The sequence below is a fragment of the Pipistrellus hanaki genome (assembly GCF_964339955.1).
Source record: "Pipistrellus hanaki genome assembly, chromosome: 4".
In the NCBI taxonomy this organism is placed as follows: Eukaryota; Metazoa; Chordata; class Mammalia; order Chiroptera; family Vespertilionidae; genus Pipistrellus; species Pipistrellus hanaki.
The window spans coordinates 11,797,528-11,818,474 of NC_140506.1; the positions used below are offsets into that span (position 1 = coordinate 11,797,528).

Below are 20,947 nucleotides of genomic sequence, written 5' to 3' on the forward strand. Positions count from 1 at the left end.
GCAGTAATATTCTATATAAACTTTCAACTTCATTCTTTCCTGAATTTTAAAACTTTTCTACAAGGTGCATGGATTATTTTATAATGGGAAATTCATTAAAATATTAAAATATTGCATTTAAAATAATTAATGTGATTTCACATATAAATATCTAACCAATAATTCTAATGATAAACATGAAAGAAGCATTAGAAATGCGTCCTGTTACAAACCACACATACCAACAGCTTATCTCCTCATTTAGCATATGAAAGCTTAGTCCATTTATATTTCCCCATCATAGCCTCTAGAAAAAAATACCTTCAAAGGGGAAAGAGCAGACAGGAAATAAATTAATACTTAGAAGAGAGTATAGACTGATTATAAAGATAGATAAAAGCACATGTGTCTTAAGAAGAGTTACAAACTAAAATTTTAAGGGGGAAATTATGTTTTAGGGAGAAAGTCAAAATAACTTACCAGCAATAATAGAATACACATATGAGAGCATGGAGTGGGAGCGGAGAAAGATTATCACACTCCCAGGATTATTCACTCATGACTGAACTCTTAAATTAATTCTTATACAAGTGGTTTATGAGCCTTGTTTTTCCTTGATCTCTAGTCCCTGCCATTATTTTTGTGATGAAAAAGATTCATTAAAAAAACAGACTCACCTCACACCCAGGAAGTCTTGTCAGTCTTTCCTTCCTACTCTGAACTCCAAAATTTGACATAAGCCCCCGGTCTTTCTTTGTCCTGCTGGAAGTATGAACACCCAATGTGGTCAGTCTGTCTGTCCCTGCCTGCCATTATGTGCATATGATATTCACAAGGCTTTCTGATATTTCCTGGCTCTGAGCTCTGCCCCTTCCTTGATATTAGCTATACCATTAACTAGGTTGTAGTTCCACAGCTTCTGGCTGAATTCTATCTTGTCCTTTGTATCTCAATCCATCTTGAAGCCAACAATGACTGATCCCAATGTTCTAGGTTCTATAATCAAAATTCAGGAAAATTTTGTTTTTCTTAAAATATTTTCAGTGGGCATGTGACTTGAAACAAGGTAAAAGATCATCGGTTAAGTAATTCTCATTATAATTTTGATATTCAAAAAAGGTTCAACTGTGGCACTGTGATATGTATAATTCTTTTCTTCTCTGATTAAATGAATATAAAGTTCACTAGTCTTTGCTCATAATCCTTCTCTATCTTCTTGACCTTTCTTAAAGGTGTTTTAATTTCCTTTTTTTCATGGATGATAATTTTGCCATTACTTTCATAAGATGCTTTCCAAAATATACTCTGGAAACTGATTAATAGTTATAGGTCATTTTCCACATTTCATTATCAGAAACTATTGCTGCACATTATGGTAACACTAATAATGCTGCAAGATCTTGCAGTGATATGTAGCACTGGAAGAATACTAATCAAGGAAGCAGTTTATAGCGTGTTCCTTTCCAATAATATTCTTGTTACATAGAGCTAATGTGTTTTTACAATTATAAGTGTAGAAGCTAAATAAAAATAAAGGCATGCAAGTGTCACATGAATCCATGTAAAAGATCAAGATTTCATTAGATTTTTAATGAGGCATCTATTTAAATGCTTACTACCTTCATTCATATGACACAGCCAATCTAAAGTGCTCTGCACAACGGTTTTGCCAATAGTGAAAGCTCAGCAAGGCCTTTACCCTTGCCTTCCTGTAGTAAGTACAGTCATAAAAATGATCAAAAGCAAGAGAATTTCTGCTTTACCACCTAGCAATTATCAAAATCCTAAATAATGGTACTGAAAAGTTCCTCTAAAATCAAGACTATAATTTACAATTTGTGTGGAATTTAAACATCAAGAGAAATTATTGTAGAAATAGTGTATCTGTGGTTATAAATGCTGTCAATCTTAAGAAATGTTTTTATCGCTATAAATTATTTGCAGTTTGATCACTTAAGGACTAGAGAGTTTTCTTAAACTTTTATGTACAGATTTTAAAGAGCTTATCACTCTTTTTATAGTTTGTTGTGTTTAGTTTTAACTCCATTGATAACTACTTTAAGGTAAACTCTAAATCCTAAATCCATGTATCTCTCACAGGAAGCACAGTTCCAGGCATACAGTAGTAGACACCTGACTAACACAATTAAATAAATGCAATGAATACACACATTTGCATGTAAGTACAGGTATAGACCCAGACATTTGCTATGTAATCTATTCATGAATATACCTGGCTAGTAGAATTATTACAAACATTTACCACGCCATAATAATTTACAAAGTTCAATGAACTAGAGGAGCGCTAAAGATTTAAAAAATGACCCAGGATTTTTTCTAGCTTATGTGTGAAGACCCCTTCTATGCTAACTTTGGAAGCACTGATGATCAGATGAAAAACTGATCAACTGAAGGGAAAGAAATATTATTATGAAATTAGTATATTTTTTCAGAAAGTTATGTTTTTTCTTTGGAATACAGTAAACATTTATTTAAGATAAAATACATACAAAGACCAATGCTACATAGCCTGAGTTAATGCAAATTCTTGTCCAACATTATAACAATTTTTTAAAGAGTGTAAGTACCCAAATGAAGAGCAGGAGGACTGCAGGCCAATCACGAGCAGATGTATATTTCTCACGGTGATGATGCCACGTCAGGTCTCTCCATTAATGGGTGATTCCAGCCTCAGCTCACTCTTTCTCATCACAGCTGCTTTACCATCATTCTCACACGGGCTTGCACATAGTCCACAAAAAGTTTACTCTCTCATGTCTTGTTTTGATCTTGTTTCCCAGAGGCATAACCCAGTTCTTGACATCTATATAATAACAGCCTAATCAACCATTACGGCAGAATGACAAGAATGACCAATTACTATGATTCACACTGGCCACTAGGGGGAGTTACTCAGCTAGAAGCCTGGCTCATTGCTGGGGAGTGCGGTGGCGGTGGCAGTGGCAGGAGCCTCTCCCACCTCTGTGGCAGTGCTAAGGAGCAGCAAGCAGGCAGGTGATAAAAAGCCAGGGGTCCTGGACTGTGAGAGTGCAGGCTGGGCTGAGGGACACACGCATACACCCCCAGTGCACAGATTTTGTGCACCTGGCCACTAGTTAATTATAATTGCTTTTAAATTCTTGATTTCAAGCCCAAGGTTCTCAAGCTATCACCATATGTATGCATTCACTTTGTGAATCCACCACCCCTATCCATTTTTTCTGTCTATATCCCCTTTCAATCAGTGTCATTCCAAGATCCGTCATAATAATCACTATCTTGCATCCCTCATCTTTGCTGCCTCTGCCTCTTCACCTTGGCTCAGACCAATACTACCCAGACTCCATGCCATCAGCCTACCTGCAACCACATCCACAGCCCTTCTCCTGCTCTCACGAATGAATTATAGTTGTTTCAAAATCATTTCCTCCACTGGTGTACTGGATCCTATTCACTCAGTGACTTTTCCTCTAAAATTATCAAACTCTTCCCCCTTCCCCAAGCATCATTAATTTATCTTCTCGGTCATCGCCATAATCATAGGGATGTCTCCCATCCTTAAAAATAAATCCCTCAACTTATCTTACTCTTTAGCCTCTACATCTGTGATAAATGGTTACCAATCACCTTTGCCAGTTATTTATTCAAATAATATGAGGAGGATATCACACAACCTACTTCTGTCCTCTCCTTATCTTCTGGTGAAAGACATTCACTTACAGAAGAGGAAATGGGAACCAGTTATCTCTCTCTTAAATCCCCATACGAGGAGAGACTTAGGAACAGTCATAAATTAGATGGTCTGAAATACAGGCAATTACCCACAGGGTATAGCAGAATTCAAGGTTCTATTTATGTTGACATAAAAGTGTAAAATTCACCAGTTAAAAAGCAACCAGGGGGCAGGAGAGTCTGGGGGAAAGTCAATGGGTGGGAAAAAAGGAGATATGTATACTACTATGTGTAATATTTTAAACAATAAAATTAAATTAAAAAATAAAAATAAATAAATAAAAGTTACACAGCTTTACCTAGTATGACCAAAAAATGAGAACACTCTAATTACTAGAATCAAAAATGAAAGATGGAATACTACTACTTACCTTACAGATATTTTAAATTTTTTTAAAGAATACTATAAACAAAACAAAAAACAAAAAAAGAAAAAGAAAAAAAAGAAGGGAAAAAGCAGGGGGTAGGAGGGTGAAGAATACTATGAACGATGGTACACCAGGAAAAAAAATAAATAAATAAAGCAATCAAAATGGGAAATTAGAACAAAGGAAAAAAATCATCAATGAATAGTTCTTCATTGAGCAATCCATAGCTGCTGAGTCCAAAGATACTAAGTTTTAAGTTACAAATATCTTAATCATGCCATACAATGCTATATGGGATGTATTTCACGATCTGGGGTTTGCATGACTTAAGTTCCATTATATGGTTACAAACTAGAATTTATTTTTATGCAGTTAGCCTGCCAAAAACTTGTGTACTTAGTCTCATTCACAACTTATTCCAATGACCTCTATCAGATATTTTTCTTTATATACACATTTACTTTTTACCCTTTATTGTGCTTTGTTTATGTAAGTTGCTCTGTATGTTTAATGAATGAGCAAATCAACTATGTAACCCATTACATGGCAGTCAGATGACTTCGTCTTGCAAAACTGACCTCGAAGGAGACAGGACTACAGTAGTACAAAAGTGTGGTATCAAAAAAAATTTTACTTCAAATTCCCTAAATTTATAAATAGAATTTTTACTTAAGAAAACTAGTTCTTATTAGTACCAAAGAGGACAAGGCAAACAATATTTTTAAGTGAACAGATTTATAAGTATATTATGCATATAATCATTAAGAATCATAGAAGGAATTAATTTGTAAAGTCACTTTTCCATAATCTTGGCCAATCTCTTTAAAAACTAAGTTATATTTAACTTAGCTTTAACTCCAAAGATGATGGTCTATATCTGAGAAAAAAGGGAAAAAGAAACCTTAAGAATAATTTGGAACAAAACCCCCCAGTAAAGGAAGAGAACAGTTGTTTGTATGGGTCATACCAAGGAAGTCTATGGACTTGGCCTTTGAAAGGGCAGACACTATACATAGTTCCTCACAGTCAAGCCTCTGATGTGGGTATTTCAAGTTGCTAATCTCTGCTTCCCAGGACAAATTTTCATTGTTCCTCACATTACTTATCTGCCACAAAGAATCTTACAGCTTTCAATCAAACATGAACAATGAATTTATTTAAATTATCAAGGAAAAAAAAAAAACTCTTCCCAATACATTTTTATTTAAGTCTCATCAAGGATTTGGAGAGGCCATTTTTTTTTTTTACCCAGGAATATATCTTTGCTTAAGACAGCTTATCCACTCTCTCAACTACAGACATTGCTATTTTAGCTAAAGGAATATTTCCTATTATCCAACTAATATTTATTCTGATCTCCCAATTCTTTTCCCCATTTTTGTTTCTCTTCTTAATCCTCTACGCCATCTATCCACACCCATTTCCATAAAATTGAAAACACAAATGGTAACCAAGACTAACTGATTGATTGATTTTCTTCTATACTTTTGTAGAAGCTCATTAACATGCAAAAAATAAAACATACTTACTATTTTTTTTAAACAAGACAACATAATACTATGTCATTTCCTTTCTAAAATCCTCATGAACTTTTTCAAAGTTTAGATATATGGGTCCAACTTATTTTTATTAATAACCACATAGAAAGGATATATCTTTCATATGAAGTATTTTACATAAGACATTTCATATTTTCAACTCTTCAACCATAATACCATTTCATGTTTTTTTTCTATTGCAAATAATGTTACAGTAAACTCCCATATGCATAAAAATCTTATGTTTTAGTTCACTCAGTTTTATAAAATGTATCAGTCTAAGTTAGACTAATCAAAGGCTATTGAACATTTCAAATACCAATTCATAGAAAAATATAATTTTCCAAAACATAACAGCCATGCCCATTCACATTTTGAATGAAAAAGAATGTGAATTTCCTCAAACCGTAACCCTTGGCTCACTTACAATATATACTACAGTACATTTTAATGTTTATTATTTGGTAGATTAAAGAAAATTATATTATTTTGAATTTTATGTCCCTGACTTGCACATTAGGATAAAAAGTATTCATTGGTTACTTGCATTTTAATTCTGTGAATTGTCTTTTCATATTTTTTTTGCCTAGTTTACTATTCTTTCATTTATCCTTAATCAATACAGGAAGTCTTATTATTTTAATGATATCAGCACTTTGCCTATATTTGTGGCACGTATATTCTCTTGGCCCATTTTTCTACTTTTTATGTTGAGTTTTTCCTTGTTATTATTTTTGGTATTGATTTTGCCAATTTGCACCAATCATTCATGTACTAGTGGCCCCGGTGAGGGGGGGAGGGTCCCCTCAGCCTAGCCTGCACCCTCTCCAATCTGGGACCCCTGGAAGAATGTCCAGCCACTCACATGCCTGCCTGCCAGCATGCTCTGCTCACCCCCCCAGCCAGCCTGATCACCCCCAACTGTCCCCCATCCAGTGTGCTCCTCCCCAACTATCCCTTTGCTTGTCTGCTCACTCCAAACTGCCCCCCCCCCCCCATTCTCCTGATCACCTCCAACTAACCCCCACTGAAAGCCAGCTGGCCCCCAACTGGATCCCCTGCTGGTTTGCTTATCCCCAACGGCCCCACCCCCACCATCCTGCTCACCCACAACTGCCCTCCCCTCTTAGCCTCTAACCACCTCTACCTTGGTCCCACCACCATGGCTTTGTCCAGAAGAACGTCCAGAAGGTCTGTTGGAAGGTCTCCCAGTCTAATTAGCATATTAAGCTTTTATTAGTATAAATAGAGGCCTGGTGCACTTGTGGGGGCCGGCTGGTTTGCTCTGAAGTGTGTCCTGGATCAGGGTGGGGTCCTGTTGAGGTGCTGGCCAGCCTGGGTGAGGGACTGATGGTTGTTTGCAGGCTGGCCAAGCCCCCCAGCAGGGACCCTCATCTCATGGGAGTGTAGCCAGCCTGAATGAGGGGCTGATAGCCATTTTCAGGCTGGCCATGTCCCCCAGCGACCCAAGCTCCCAGACCCTAATTTTTTTTCTATTTCTTTTCTTTTTTCCCCCAGCACCTCCTTGAGTGGAGGCCAGAGCCAGCTGGAAGCAGGTATCTGGGATTTATTTATCTTCTATAATTGAAACTTTGTAGCTTTGAGTGGAGGCCAGGGCCAGTCAGGGCAGGGGAAACCCACGCCAGGGGAAACCCAAGCCTCCTGCTTGCTCCAGCTCCATGGCTGCTGCCATCTTTGTTGGGTTAATTTGCATACTTGCTGGTGGGTGTTTTCTTCCAGATGGTTAGCCAATTATGTTAATGCCATCTAAACCCCTGCTTTGTACTAAAACAAAAATACTTCAAATGCATATAACTCCAATACTATATGTTTGATCCTGTTCTGAACCTGCAGTTATATCTTCTAGAGATCATTCTTTCTATATGTGGGAAATTAATCACTACTATGATGAACATATTTGGTAAAGTGAAAATCTCTCTTATAAAAAATTTCCTTGGCCTCATATATTTATACTTCTATGTAATCTTTAATATAGTCTGATCCAGTTTGCCAAAGAAATGAACCATTGGCCACAGCTTTCTAATCACAACTGTCTAAATGTTATATGTCAGTTTGGGAGCGAGTAATGTGATTATGATATTAAGCTTTTCTACACAGGATTGTGGCATGACTTTCCATTTATTCTGAATCATTGTATGTCCTTTGATAAAATGTTATAGTTGTCATCAGACAGGTCTGAGAGTTTTCTTGTTAAAGTTATGTCTTGTGTTTTATATTTTGTCACTATTCTGAATTTATTGGCCTAGCAGGGCTTCCAAATAATGCTAAAATAATAAAGTCTGGGATAACCCAATCATTACAAGCAGTACCCTGTGCATGGAGTCAAGTGGCATGAACCTTTGCTCACCTTTTCCACTGTTTCTTAAAAATAATCAAAAACTCTCCCAGGTTGGCATTTGAAAGTAAACTAATTAAGCAATACTGCCTAGGCCTCAAACCAATCTCCTACTTACTATTTTTACAAACTACATTATCCAACTAAACTATTTAACTTTCTTTTGTGTACCTACTTAGCTGGATACCCCCTGATCTGGTGGCAGACTTTGCTTTTGTTTTTTCTTTAAAATTTTTTCAATTGTTATTTCCCATTGATTTGTAGAGAGAATGGAAAGAAGTAGAGATGGAGAGAGAGACATCAATGTGAAAGAGACACATCAATTGGCTGACTTCTGCAATTGGCTGGCTTCTGCAATTGGCTGGCTTCTGCATGAGCCCTGACCAGAGCAGGGAATTGAACCTGTAACCAAAACATGTGTCCTTGACTGGGAATCAAACCCAAGACTCATCAGTTCATAGGCCTATGCTCTAAGCACTGAGTAACTGGCCAGGGCCTGGCAATGACTTCCTTCAACTTCCCTATTGATAGTTTGACCATCAAGGTGATTTCCTACTTTTATTTAAATTAGTCCCAACATATAACAAGCAAACAAACAAACAGACCAAAACTTAGAGTCCTTTTTTGAGTAGAGTAACTGTCCTTAATTGCCTCATTTAGACTATTGATCTGTTGAGATATTCTTGAAATTAGATAAGTTATGCCACTCTCACCCACTGTGGTTGTTAATTCAAACACATAACCCAATCATATAACCCAATTTGTTAATAACAATTCTCATTTATATTCTAGCACATGCTAAAAAAAAAGTGAATAAAAATACTGGCTTTCCAGTTTTCTTTAATTAGTTACTACCTCTTATTTACAAGGAATACAACTTTTAAGAAATAATTTGTTTAGATCTAAGCCTTCAAATTTTATTTATTTATCCATTTTTATGGCAAAGTAATGTGAAGGAAGAAACAATCAAAATGTCAATTAGTTTTAAAGGGGAAATTCTTGTATTCTTCCAGACCCATCCTCTCAGAAACACTGAGAAGGCAAATTTGAATTGACCCAATATTATATTCACCTGTTATCACACATGCTTAGTTTTCAGCCCTGTGGATATATTTTGACGGCTTATTAGACTTTATATTTTCTAAGACAAATTATTTGACTTAGTGCATTTAACAGTATTAAAAGTTAGGTCCATCACCAAATCTGCCAAAACTTCATCAATATGTAAGCACGACTGTAAAGTTGTTTTTGCCCTATGGGCTATTATTTCAAGAATATTTGCCTAAATTATGAAAAAATAAACAAACATGGAGTCAAAAACAATTGTAGCCATATCTTTATGTTAATTGGATAATGAATGCCAACAATCCACTAGTAATTCATGATTTCCCCCCCCCCCCCCCCCGCCAACAATCATTGTTCAATAGGAAAGAACTTTTTGATTAAATACGCCCATAAGTATAAGTGGAATGTTTCTACCTGTTCTTTGACTGAGGCAAGAATGGCGGAGGTGGTTTCTGTTTCTGAGCCATCCCCGTTGGAGGTGGTTAGGCCAGGACTCAGGGAGCTGGTTTTCTCTGAGGCTGACGAAGGCTGGTCGGGGACAGGCATAGCTCCTGCAATGCAAGAGGACACACTCAATGCAATCTGATGCTATCACTGTCCACAAACACAACTAGCAGGCAACTCTGAGCCATACACTTTGGCAAAACGGAAATTATGAACTACAGAGAAAACCCATAACAAAATGGCAGAAGGGGAAACATATAAATAGAACAGTTCCTCGTCCAGCAACCCCAACCAAATTCCCCAATACATGCACAACTTTGTGTTTCATCTTCAAGATAAGTGGGGGAAGGAAAATGAAAGTAAGATTACAAGAAAGAATTAAGATATAAAGAAATATTGAGTTTAAAAAGAAGCTAGTCAAACCACCTTTACATATCTGTTAGGTAAATTTATTACTTGGGCATTGGCATATTTCCACCTAAAAAAAAAAACCTGTTAAATTCCTCTTTCTACAGAAATCACAGAAAAGAAATGGTTAATAATTTATAAATAATTAAGAAATAGCACAATTAACATAAGAAACTTAGCTGGTTTTGTAAAATATAGTAAATAACTAGCCCACTCCACAAATATTTACCAAGTTCTCTCTCTTAAGGAGTAAACAAAGCTCCTTAAATCTGGCAAAGATCATTTGCCATAGTTTGTTTTGTCTGAGTTCATTTTTGAAAGGAAGGAGAAACTCATAGTATCATCCCGGTTCCTAAATGAACACACATGCTCAGGTTAAACTAATATCATTTTATTCTATTGCATTTGTCTTAAACAAAATATTTGTTACATATATTATCTAGCAATGCTCACCAGTATAGGAAATAATAATTAACTGAAAATATTTTTGTTTTGTTTTCTTAAATTTATTTTTATTGATTTCAGAAAAGAAGAGCAAGTGAGAGAGAGATAGAAACACCAATGATGAGAGAGAAACATTGATCGGCTGCCTCCTGCATACCCTCTACTGGGGATCGAGCCCACAACCTGGGTATGTGTCCTGACTGGGACTCAAACCTTGACCTCCTGGTTCATAGGTCAGTGCTCAACCACTGAGCCATGCTGGCTGGGCAACTAACAACATTTTTTAACAAGAAATTACAAAATCATTATTCATAAAAAAAGGCTAGGACTAAATAAAGGTAATTTTCTTACCTAAAGCTATCATATCCCATGTCCTTCCAGGAACCAGCGCTCTGTGAATGCTAAAAGGTATTTCCTATTTCACTATGTCTGTACATTCTGGCTTTTACACTAAGTGACATAATTTTCATAGCAGCCCTCAACTGTATCATTAGCTACACTTAGTTAATAATTTAGGGTTATGCAAACCCAAAGGGCTCCATTACAAATTTTCCTTAAAATATGTGTAGGGGAAAAAAGGAGTTCTATGAAAAGTAACCTCAATATAGTGAACAGATTATAAATTATTAACTAGGCAGGCCATGGTGGGTAGTCATGCCCCAAGCCAATAACTTTAGTAAACGGTTTTAAGCCAGCCCTATCCATTGTTCTTGTGCATCTAGGTTAACGAGCCTTTGAAATAACAATAGTACTACAGCTTGATGAGAATATTAACCCTCAAGAGAGCACATAATCTTGTTAACTCTCCTGTAATCCAATCCTCTCCGTGCTTTCTCCAGTTTTCCTACATCCTTTCCTTAATTTCAAATGCATAAAAGACACCACAAAACAGTCTTCAGAGCAGAGATCTTGTTCCCAGTCTATGTGGCCACTCAAGTAAACTCATGAGAATTCTTTATAGATTTGGCCTTTTCTTATGCCAGTAAATATATAACTAAAAAGAAAAAAAGTGGTCATCTAATTTGCTCATTGGAAATTTCCACTTAGTTTTAACTTATTTTTAATTTTTGGTAGTGAATTCTTTATGCTGCTACCAATAGAGATTGGATCAGCATTGGAAAAATAAGTCTGTTACAAACAATAGATGAGAGGGTTGGGGAAATAATACTAGGAAGCAAAGTTTGAGAAGAGTAAGGATCAAAATAAATATAATTTGGTAAAATGCAACCATGGCTATTGAGAGTAGTTTAGGTGATGGATACCAATAGGATTAAATAAACAGATTTAATTAATTATGGTGTGGGATCAGGTGGATAATAGGTACAGTTGTGTATTCAATTTGCTTTCATACCTGTTATTTTTATTTGTTCAAATCTCAATGATAAGGATGTAGATAAACAGGTGAACAAAGCTGTGTCCAGGTAAAATCGCTTGAAAGCCATGCCCTTCTGTTAGGAGAGGTTTGGGAGATGAGGGAAGGGGGCAGGGGCAGAAAGTAAGAAGGAAAGAAAAAAGCTAAGATGACCCACCTTTGGCTTTGCATCTGCACCCACAGCCATGCCTGTGACTTCCAAAGGGGACACTATGTAAGGCAGCCCAAAGCTGAGAAAGGAGGAGTCTTATATATTTTAAATTATTTTCTAACCTTTGCATTTTCTAAATGTCATTGGGCCTACATGAATTCAGGCTCTGGGCCAGTATTACCATCAATACTTTTTTTATTTTTTTACAAAGAAATTATATGAGGTCCCAAAGTTATTAAGTAACATAAGTAGATTTAGAACCCAGATTTTCTCTCTTTTCATTTCTATTTTGGTGTTCTTTGATGTGTCAACCTATTTCGCATAACCTGTACTGCCTCCTAAATGCTTTTCTACACACCAATTTATATAAAATGTAACTCTTAAAAGTATGATAGTAACCTATCATAATAAAATATGTGATTTAATAGGCAAAGAATCAAGGTATATCCTTAGACACTTGACCATTCTGACCCCAGAATATAAATAATAATTTAGTCTGTTTATCTGTGCCTCCTTTCTTCTATAGCAATAACAGAAAGGGAAGTGAAATTCACAAGGCTTATCCCCCTCAGGTGGAGCTACTGTGACCCAAGGCAACCTCTGTGCCTGCACAAAAATGGCTTGGAATAATTTTCATGGTTCATAATTTTTCACGTCTGGAGTTAACTGAACCACTAGGTCATCACTAAGTATGGATGGGGAAGCCGATCAGCCTCCACTCACAATCTCCTTATCTCACAGCACCGGGAGGAGAGGGAGGGCTGTGGATCACCGAAGGGTAAGCATAAAGAGCCTTAAGCCTCCCGGCTTCACAGTTTATGGGTAAGAGCTTCAGTTTTAATTAGAGATAATCCACTAAAATTAGTAGTTAATCTATGCTAAATCCAGAAATGTAGGGACACACACACACACACACACACACACACACACACACAGCAAAGGAAGAGCAATCAGCTGTAAACCTGCCACCCCAGATAGTGCATGCACTTTGATATTTTGGTAGATGTTTTATTGATTTTTTTTTCTGAAATGACTCGTTTTGTATGATTTTATATAAGGGGTCTCAACGCAATGCTTTCTATGTAAAAATTTTATTTTGCTCAGCAAAATACCATGAACTATTTCTTATATCAACAAAATTTTTTCTATAGCAATGTAACAAATACTTGTACCAATAGCCATAGGTATCAAAATGTATCTATTTTTTTTGCAAATATTATTCCATTTTTACATTTTTGACAGTTTTAATAGATAAATTCCTGAATCTGGTATTGATGGATGAGGAAGCTGTGCATATTTCAGACTTTGGGGAGCCAAAATAAACTGCCCTGTTGCCCACCAGCAGTGCCCTGAGAATGTCCCCTTCTCATGTCAGTAACAACATGGGCACTCACTATTCTGTCCTGCTTTCACCCTTTGATTTTGCTTTTATTTGAGGAGTACAGTGGACATTTTCCCACATACAACACCTACATATTTCCCATTGTACATACAACACTTTTTCATATTCTTTACACAATTACCGTGTAATAAGTCTTTCCAATCTTAGTCAAATGGGAATCTACAAACACCTAGACTGCATTTTAGACAAAGCCATCTTCAACAGGAGGAAAGAGACAATAATAAGGAAAGAATAGTGTTAAATTGGGGGTGGGTAATTCTCTAGCAGAACTTATAAGTGCTATGTCTAGAAAATACAGAACAACAACAACAACAAAACCCAGCAGTTCCAAATCGTGTTGTTCCATGCCCTCACATGCATGAGTAGTGTTATGGACTGAATTCCTTGCTCTTAGCCGCCATCTTCACCCCCACCTCACCCCCAAATACATAAATTGAAGTTCTAGTCCCCAGTGTGACTATATTTGTAGAAGGGGCCTTTAGAGAGTTAAATATGGTCACGGGTTGAGGTCCTAATCCCATAAGGCTGTTGTCCTTAGAAGAACAGGCCAGAGGTGTTACTCTCTACCTGGTGAAGACACAGAGAACAGGTGGCTGCCAGGAAGAAGACTCGCCATAAATGTGCCCTGCCGGCATACTGACCTTGGGCTTCTGGGTTCCAGAGCTGTGAGAAAATACATTTCTATTGTTTAAGCCACTCAGGCTAAGATATCTTCTTATGGCAGACCAAGTGAACTAGTATGGGCAACATTAGATTGTTCTCAGCTTCATCCTCTGAAACCCCTCAGGCGGTGGCTTGAGAGGATTGCTAACTGGTGAGAATAGCAGGGTGAAACTATTTAAAACAGCTCTCTGTTGACACCTTCACTGGATATATACCCTTGGCATCAGGAAAAGGCATGTGCTACTTCAAATCAGAACACTTGGGTAAATCCAAGCTTATGAAAAAAAATACCCATTGGTATGAAATTATCTTGGTAGACAAAACACGATCTTAAGAACATCCATTTTATCACCACTTTCAGATGGGATACAGTAAGACATTTAGAGAAATTGGCTGGGATGACAATACTAACAAAAGCAGGTTGCCCCATATAGTGAAATGCCATTTCATTTTAAACCCTTATATTCAAATGTAATAAAATTATGAGGATCAAATGAATATCCTAAAATTTTATTTCCCAAGCTGTCCACTCCTATAATGGTTATATAGTATAACCCATTGGCCTCTTATTCTTTCAATTCTCCTCATTCTGTCACTCCAAGGGCCCTCATGCTCTGTTGATTCCAAGACTTGTGTTTTTTTTGTGGGTGTGTTTCCCCCACCCCCCAACCCCCCCAGATTAACAGGTCCTAATTGCTTCAAACTCCAGAATATCCAATTTCTTGCCATGCTATGGTAGACTTGCACTGTCCAATATGGTAGCTCCTAGCAATATGAGGCTCTTTATATCTTAATAACATTAAAAAGTCAGTTCATTAGTTGCACTGTGTACTTTTTACTTACCCAGTAGCCATATGTGGTCAGTGGCTATATGCTCAACAGTGAAAATGTAAAAATTTCAATCAGTGCAGGAAGTTCTATTGATGGCCCTGATCTGTACCCAGTATTCAACTTTTTCATGCAATCCTTCATCTGTAACCTTAATTGTAAGCAAGAGAGAATGTGAAAAGTAGTCAGATTAGGAATATAATATAAAGGGAGAATTGTGAGGCTTGCATGTGGCATCTGAGAAAAAACAAAAAGGAGTCCAGATAATTCCAGGGTTTGGTCAGAGTAACAGATTTGGGGTAGGAAAAGGTGACCTGGCCTGTTAACCTACAACCCAGCATATACCTATGGCTTGCCTGTGCTAACATCTGGGCAGCTGATAGAAACTCTAGTCAGAAACTATACTCTGATGCGAATGGGGGACTGTAAAGATTGAGGTTTTCTAAACACTACTTGTTAAATGCCATTTTTTTTTCTCTTTTCTTCATCCAGGTCCCTTTTTATCCTTTACTTTACAGTTGCTAGAAACTTCCAGAAAAATCTCTTCTTCCTTTTAGCTAATGGCTTCAATTGGAGACCCTCTGGTGTTAACATCCTTGGTTCCCTGTCCCTCACACAAAACAAACAAGTAAACCCGGTGTGCTGCCACACCTAGCCTTAGCTCCTTCTCTCAGGTGTCCCACCTTCTTCCAGAAAATTCCACCCCCTCCTCAGTTCTCCAAACTGTTTTCTAAAATACAGAAATATTAACACAATAGACTGACCTTCAGTTCTGCTCCCATTGTTAAGCATTGCTTTCATAATCTGTCATCACTTCATGCCCAACATAATAATGACTGGTCATTAGAATACTTCAAATACAGTATTGTTATTTATATTTCTATGTGCATATGCAATTTAATGTATGAAAATTGAATAATTTAACATATTGATTGGATTTTTTAAAAAAATATATTTTATTGATTTTTTTACAGAAAGGAAGAGAGAGGGACAAAGAGCTAGACACATCGATAAGAGAGAAACATCAATCAGCTGCCTCTTGCATACCCCCCACTGGGGATGTACCCGCAATCAAGGTACATGCCCTTGACAGGAATCGAACCCGGAACCCTTCAGTCCACAGGCCAACACTCTATCCACTGAACCTAACTAGTTCCAGCTTGATTGGATTTTTATAGCCTACCACTCCACAGGGACAGTTAAAAGACCACAATTATGTAAAATTGAAGAATAAACATAAACACCTTATTAATAGTAGGGTGCAGAGAATGTGTAGATTAATATAAATTAGCAACAAGAACAAGAATATTGAATACCTCATTTGTGCAATCATTCTGCTCACCAAAATGGCAATTCTGTATTGTAACTAGTATGTCACTACCAAGAGAAATGGTACAGCATCATTCATTGTACACACCGAAATACATCCATCCCTGTTTCTTCCTTTCAAAGAAAAATTAGATATTACAGCTTTTCCTAATAACATACACAATATAATAATTTATGGTTGTCATAACTAAATACAGTTAGGGCAGAAACTCAATCTTTCTTGTTCTATGTTCAATTTCCCACACTTAGTTCACTATCTATTATACATCCAGTTAATAAATACTTGTTGAGTTAATGTATGCACCATTATTGTAAAATCAATAATGGTTGCTTAGTAGAGCATGTAGCTTAAGTAATATGGGCTTTACATTAAGAGCATTTCTCTAAATAGCATTTGAGATGACACCTTTTTATTTAGACTCAAGAAAGCTGCTTTCTGAAATTGTAGGACTAGTGTAAAGTTTTTGCCTTACAATGAACTAAGGCAAAAACTTTACACTTGGAAAACAGAATCTGGGAAGATCCATGAAGAGCACAGTGCATGGATGGGAAGAAGCAATGAGCCATATTTGGAATATGTAATTATTCCAAAGGTGCCAGGAGGTGGATAAATGTCCAATTCTATCAGACAAGTTGAGGGTGAGAGATGAGACATTATTCATGGAGTCAGAGACACAAGTCCCTTGCTTCTGCAGTGGAAGAGCTGATGGCAGGATGGAGAACTATGGAATCTGACTGCCGAGTTCACAGGTCAGCATAGGGGATGATTGCTCTGTGTGTTCAGAGAACTGGGAACATTAAGAGGTTGAACCTTACTAACACGGGAGGTCAGGACATCCATTTTGGATCAGCTATTAATCATTGAAGAAAATGGCACCACAGACTTAAGACCACCTGAATTGTTGTTCTTAGTGACATAAACTCCACTCTCAAGTCCCATTGTTCCTCCCGTAACACCTTACACGAGTGATGCACCAACCTCCAGGTGTCCTGTACACACCTTAGTGAGTCAAATTTCCCTTCCTGTGGGCTTTTATCATCTCCAAGACTTGTTTGGCTATCAAACTCTTCCTGTCTCATGGTGCCATAGATGCATTTCTTCTCCTCCGAACCCTTTTTGAATAATCCGACAAATCATTGCCCCCTTCATTACCTTTGTGAAATTTCCTCAAGCATTGGGAGCTGTAATTATCTTACCTCTTTTGGGATTTTTGAAAACCTCTTGATGTTGCTGAAATTAGGATGCTTCTTAACATGACTAGTGTACCCTTTTCCTTTAAGCCATTTGGGATGGATTTTCTGTCACTTACAACTAAAAAAAATATTAAATCAATGGTATATCACCCACTATCATAGATTTATGGAAACACCATATATTTTCCATGAGGTGTCTCCTAACTGGTTATTAATTATTTGAGCACAGATACTGTCTTATGCATATCTATAGCCACAGTATCTAAAGTAGTGCCTGGTAAGGAGATGGCATCATTAAATACTTACTGAATAAGTTTTAATGAAGGAACATTTATAATTCATCATCAGCTCTACTTAAAATTATCGTAGGATTTTACACTTCCAACAGACTGGTATATAAATGTCCTATAAATCTTCCCAAGTTTATAAAATAGAACTGCTCAAATTATTGTGTTTGGGAAGTATATACTATTAAAGTAGCCAAATTATGTATAATTTTACTAACTACACATATGTCTACATTTCTGGTGGGAATATATCTGAATGAAATTAATGATTGTGATAATAATATATAATTTCCGTGTTCATCTTTACAAAAAATAAAAAAGACAGTGACCCAATTCTTGAATCAATAACAATCCAAGCTCCCCTAGATTCCATGAATGTTTTAGCAGCTAATTTCATGAGTTTCATAAGCTATAGGAGCATTTCATCTTATGCCAAAGAAATAAAGTCTAAGATGCTGCAATTAGAGACCCATCCCAATGATGGTAGATTGAACAGAAATTGACATAGGTGCAATATCATCCATTTTTACTCTCCCTGAATAGGAAGGAATTTTCTAATCCATTCTATAACTAAGAGGCTCAGTGGCAGGTTTACTATTCCTTTGGCCAGAACTTCAGAGAAGCGTGCTTAGTATAGCTTCTAACATGGTGCTTTCACACTCAGTGACTGTCCAGAACACATTGTCACTACCAAATGTCCCTGGTGCTGGAGTCTCCCTTCCCACAGCTTCTAGAGAAGACTCATCCATCTCCTACACTGTATCACTAAACCATGGCTCTTAAGTTTATAAATGAAAAGCAACCTGTCTTGCCCTGACCAGTTTTGCTCAGTGGATAGAGCATCAGCCTTCGGACTGAGGGGTCCCAGGTTCAATTCCAGTCAAAGGCATGTACTTTGGTAGTGGGCACATCCCCAGTAGGGGGTGTGCAAGAGGCAGCTAAGCGATGTTTCTCTCTTATTAAAGTTTCTGACTATCCCTCTCCCTTCTCTGTAAAAATTCAATAAAATATATATATATATATATATTTTTTTTTTTTAAAGAAAAGCAACCTGTCTTCCAAATGTTCCTCCTAATAATCCTATATAACAAAAGCCTAATATGCTAAGTGTCTGATCATTCATTTGACTGGTCGTTATGACATGCACTTACCACGAGGGGGCAGATACTCTGACTGGTAGGTTAGCTTGCTGTTGGGGTCTGGTTGATTGGAACTAGGCATGACAGGGCACACACACCCTGGCACCCTCCGCGGTCCCTCCCCATCCCCGATCATGTGCCAGTGATGTCCTTTGGTCTGGCCTATGCCCTCTCTGAATCTGGGACCCCTCAGGGGATGTCAGAGAGCTGGTTTCGGCCTGATCCCTGCAGGCCAGGCCAAGGGACCCCACCAATACAAGAATCCGTGTATTGGGCCTCTAAGTAGTTTAAATAAATTGCTAATCATAAATTGACAGGACAAAGTCTGGTATCAAACAAACAAAAAATCATTCTCTAAAGCCAGTCCACAGGCACAATCTATTAGACAAAAAGTCCCCAATGCCAGTCACACACTGGCCTTCACCATGTTCTCACTTCACAGTAATTGAAAGTGTCCACTCAAATTACAGTAATTTGCCCTTCATATTTATTCTAAATTTTGCCTGCACTTCACAATGTCTCATGATACTGGAGCTCAACCACACTTCTCCCTACACCATCCCCCAAAAAAGTTACTATAAATGGGTACTAAAGAACAAAATCTCATACTGGAAATATCCTCACTCCTTAGCCAATATGGATAGCCCATCACAACAGGGGAATTGCCATTGCTTTACATCTACTTGTAGAACACAGAGTTTCCTAATCTTAAAGAATTTCAGTTACTACCACTGATTTGAAACCTTTTTAAAATAAATATTTCCACTGGCCTTAAAAGGACAAGAATAAAAGCAAACTAAGTAAAAGCCAGAACAACTTCAGATAGTTGCCAGGATATGTTGACATTTTTTACCCACAGACAAGAAATTTTGAAATTTTCAGTGATATAATTAGCATGTTACAGCCCACAATTTCTCTTCTTAGCAAATTAAATCTAAATTATATCTGTACAAGAGGTTTTATTGTACTTGTAAAGGCTATGCAGCAAAATACCTCTTACTGTTTTGTGTATATATATTCATTAAATATTACACATTGGAGGTCAAATATCCCATTATTTGACCAATAAATAACTTGAAATGGATTTATGATTGGATATTATCAATACCTAACCCAGTTTTTGCCAATTTGTGTTTGGGTTTTCTAGTCTTTGTTTCTATGAATTTGGCTTTCTTAGATCCCACATATATGTGAGTTCATACAGTATCTGTCTTTCTCTGTCTGACTTTTTACTTAGCACAATGCCTTCAAGGTCCATCCATGTTGCCATAAGTGGCAGAATTTCCTTCTTTCTCAAGGCTGGAGATACATTCATATCTTCTTTAACAATTCATCCATTGATGGACACTTAGGTTGATTCCCTACCTTGGCTACTGTGGATAATGCTGAATGAACACGGGGGTGCAGATATCTCTTCAATATGCTGTTTTCATTTCATTACAATATGTACCTAGAACACAAATTGCTGGATCATATGGTAGTTCTATTTTTAAGTTTTTAAGGAACCCACACACTGTTTTCCATAGTGGCTATACCAAATTATATTCCCAAAACAGATTTCCCCCTTTTCCACATTTTTATCTCTTGTTTTTTCCCATTCCAACAGATTTGATGTGATATGTCAATGTGGTTTTTACTTGAATTTACCTGATGATTAATGTGCTGAGCACTTTTCATATACTTGGCTATTTATATGTCTTCCTTGGAAAAAATGTCTATCAGTGCCTCTGCCCATACAATGACATTTTAAACTGTAGAATACATCAGACAAAACACTAATTCCAACAACAAAAAACAGTCATCTTTTACTCTATGACTGTTTGAGTGTTATGTTTCTCTTACAGCACTTTATCCACTTTACTGAGATTATAGATAAAAATATTCTGACCTTCACATCAAATAAACTAATTACTAAAAACCTAATTTCATAAAAGAATAATGAGACTTAAAAAATGAATAGCAAGTCCAGTGTTAGAAGTCAGAAGTCAACAGTGGTCATGGATTTTAAGCCAAACATCTGATATCTTCTCATAAGTCATGCCAGTTAGACTTTAAGATTCTCAAGGTTTGAATGTAATAAGCTTCTTCACACTTTACAAAAATAATTATAAAACAATTTTCATCAGTTTGGGGGAATCATTTTTGTGTTTACAATTTTAAATAAACCTATATCTTGAAGATAGAATGTCATCATGATGCCTATAATTTTTTAATATGTTATGAACTCCCTTATCTTCTCTGAGGCTAA

The 20,947-nt window shown here is 36.8% G+C and overlaps 1 protein-coding gene across 5 annotated transcripts in view; it reads right to left on the reverse strand.

The window, feature by feature from the left end:
- CTNND2 (catenin delta 2) overlaps positions 1–20,947 on the reverse strand; it is a 715,685-nt gene that overhangs the window by 576,701 nt on the left and 118,037 nt on the right. For 4 of the 5 annotated variants that reach the window (XM_084880856.1, XM_084880854.1, XM_084880855.1 and 1 more), the window contains exon 2: positions 9,453–9,589. The exons of the other annotated variant lie outside the window; for it this stretch is intronic. In XM_084880856.1, the coding sequence (XP_084736982.1) occupies positions 9,453–9,589 (137 nt within the window). The remainder of the gene's footprint in view (positions 1–9,452; positions 9,590–20,947) is intronic. 5 annotated transcript variants of the gene reach the window in all.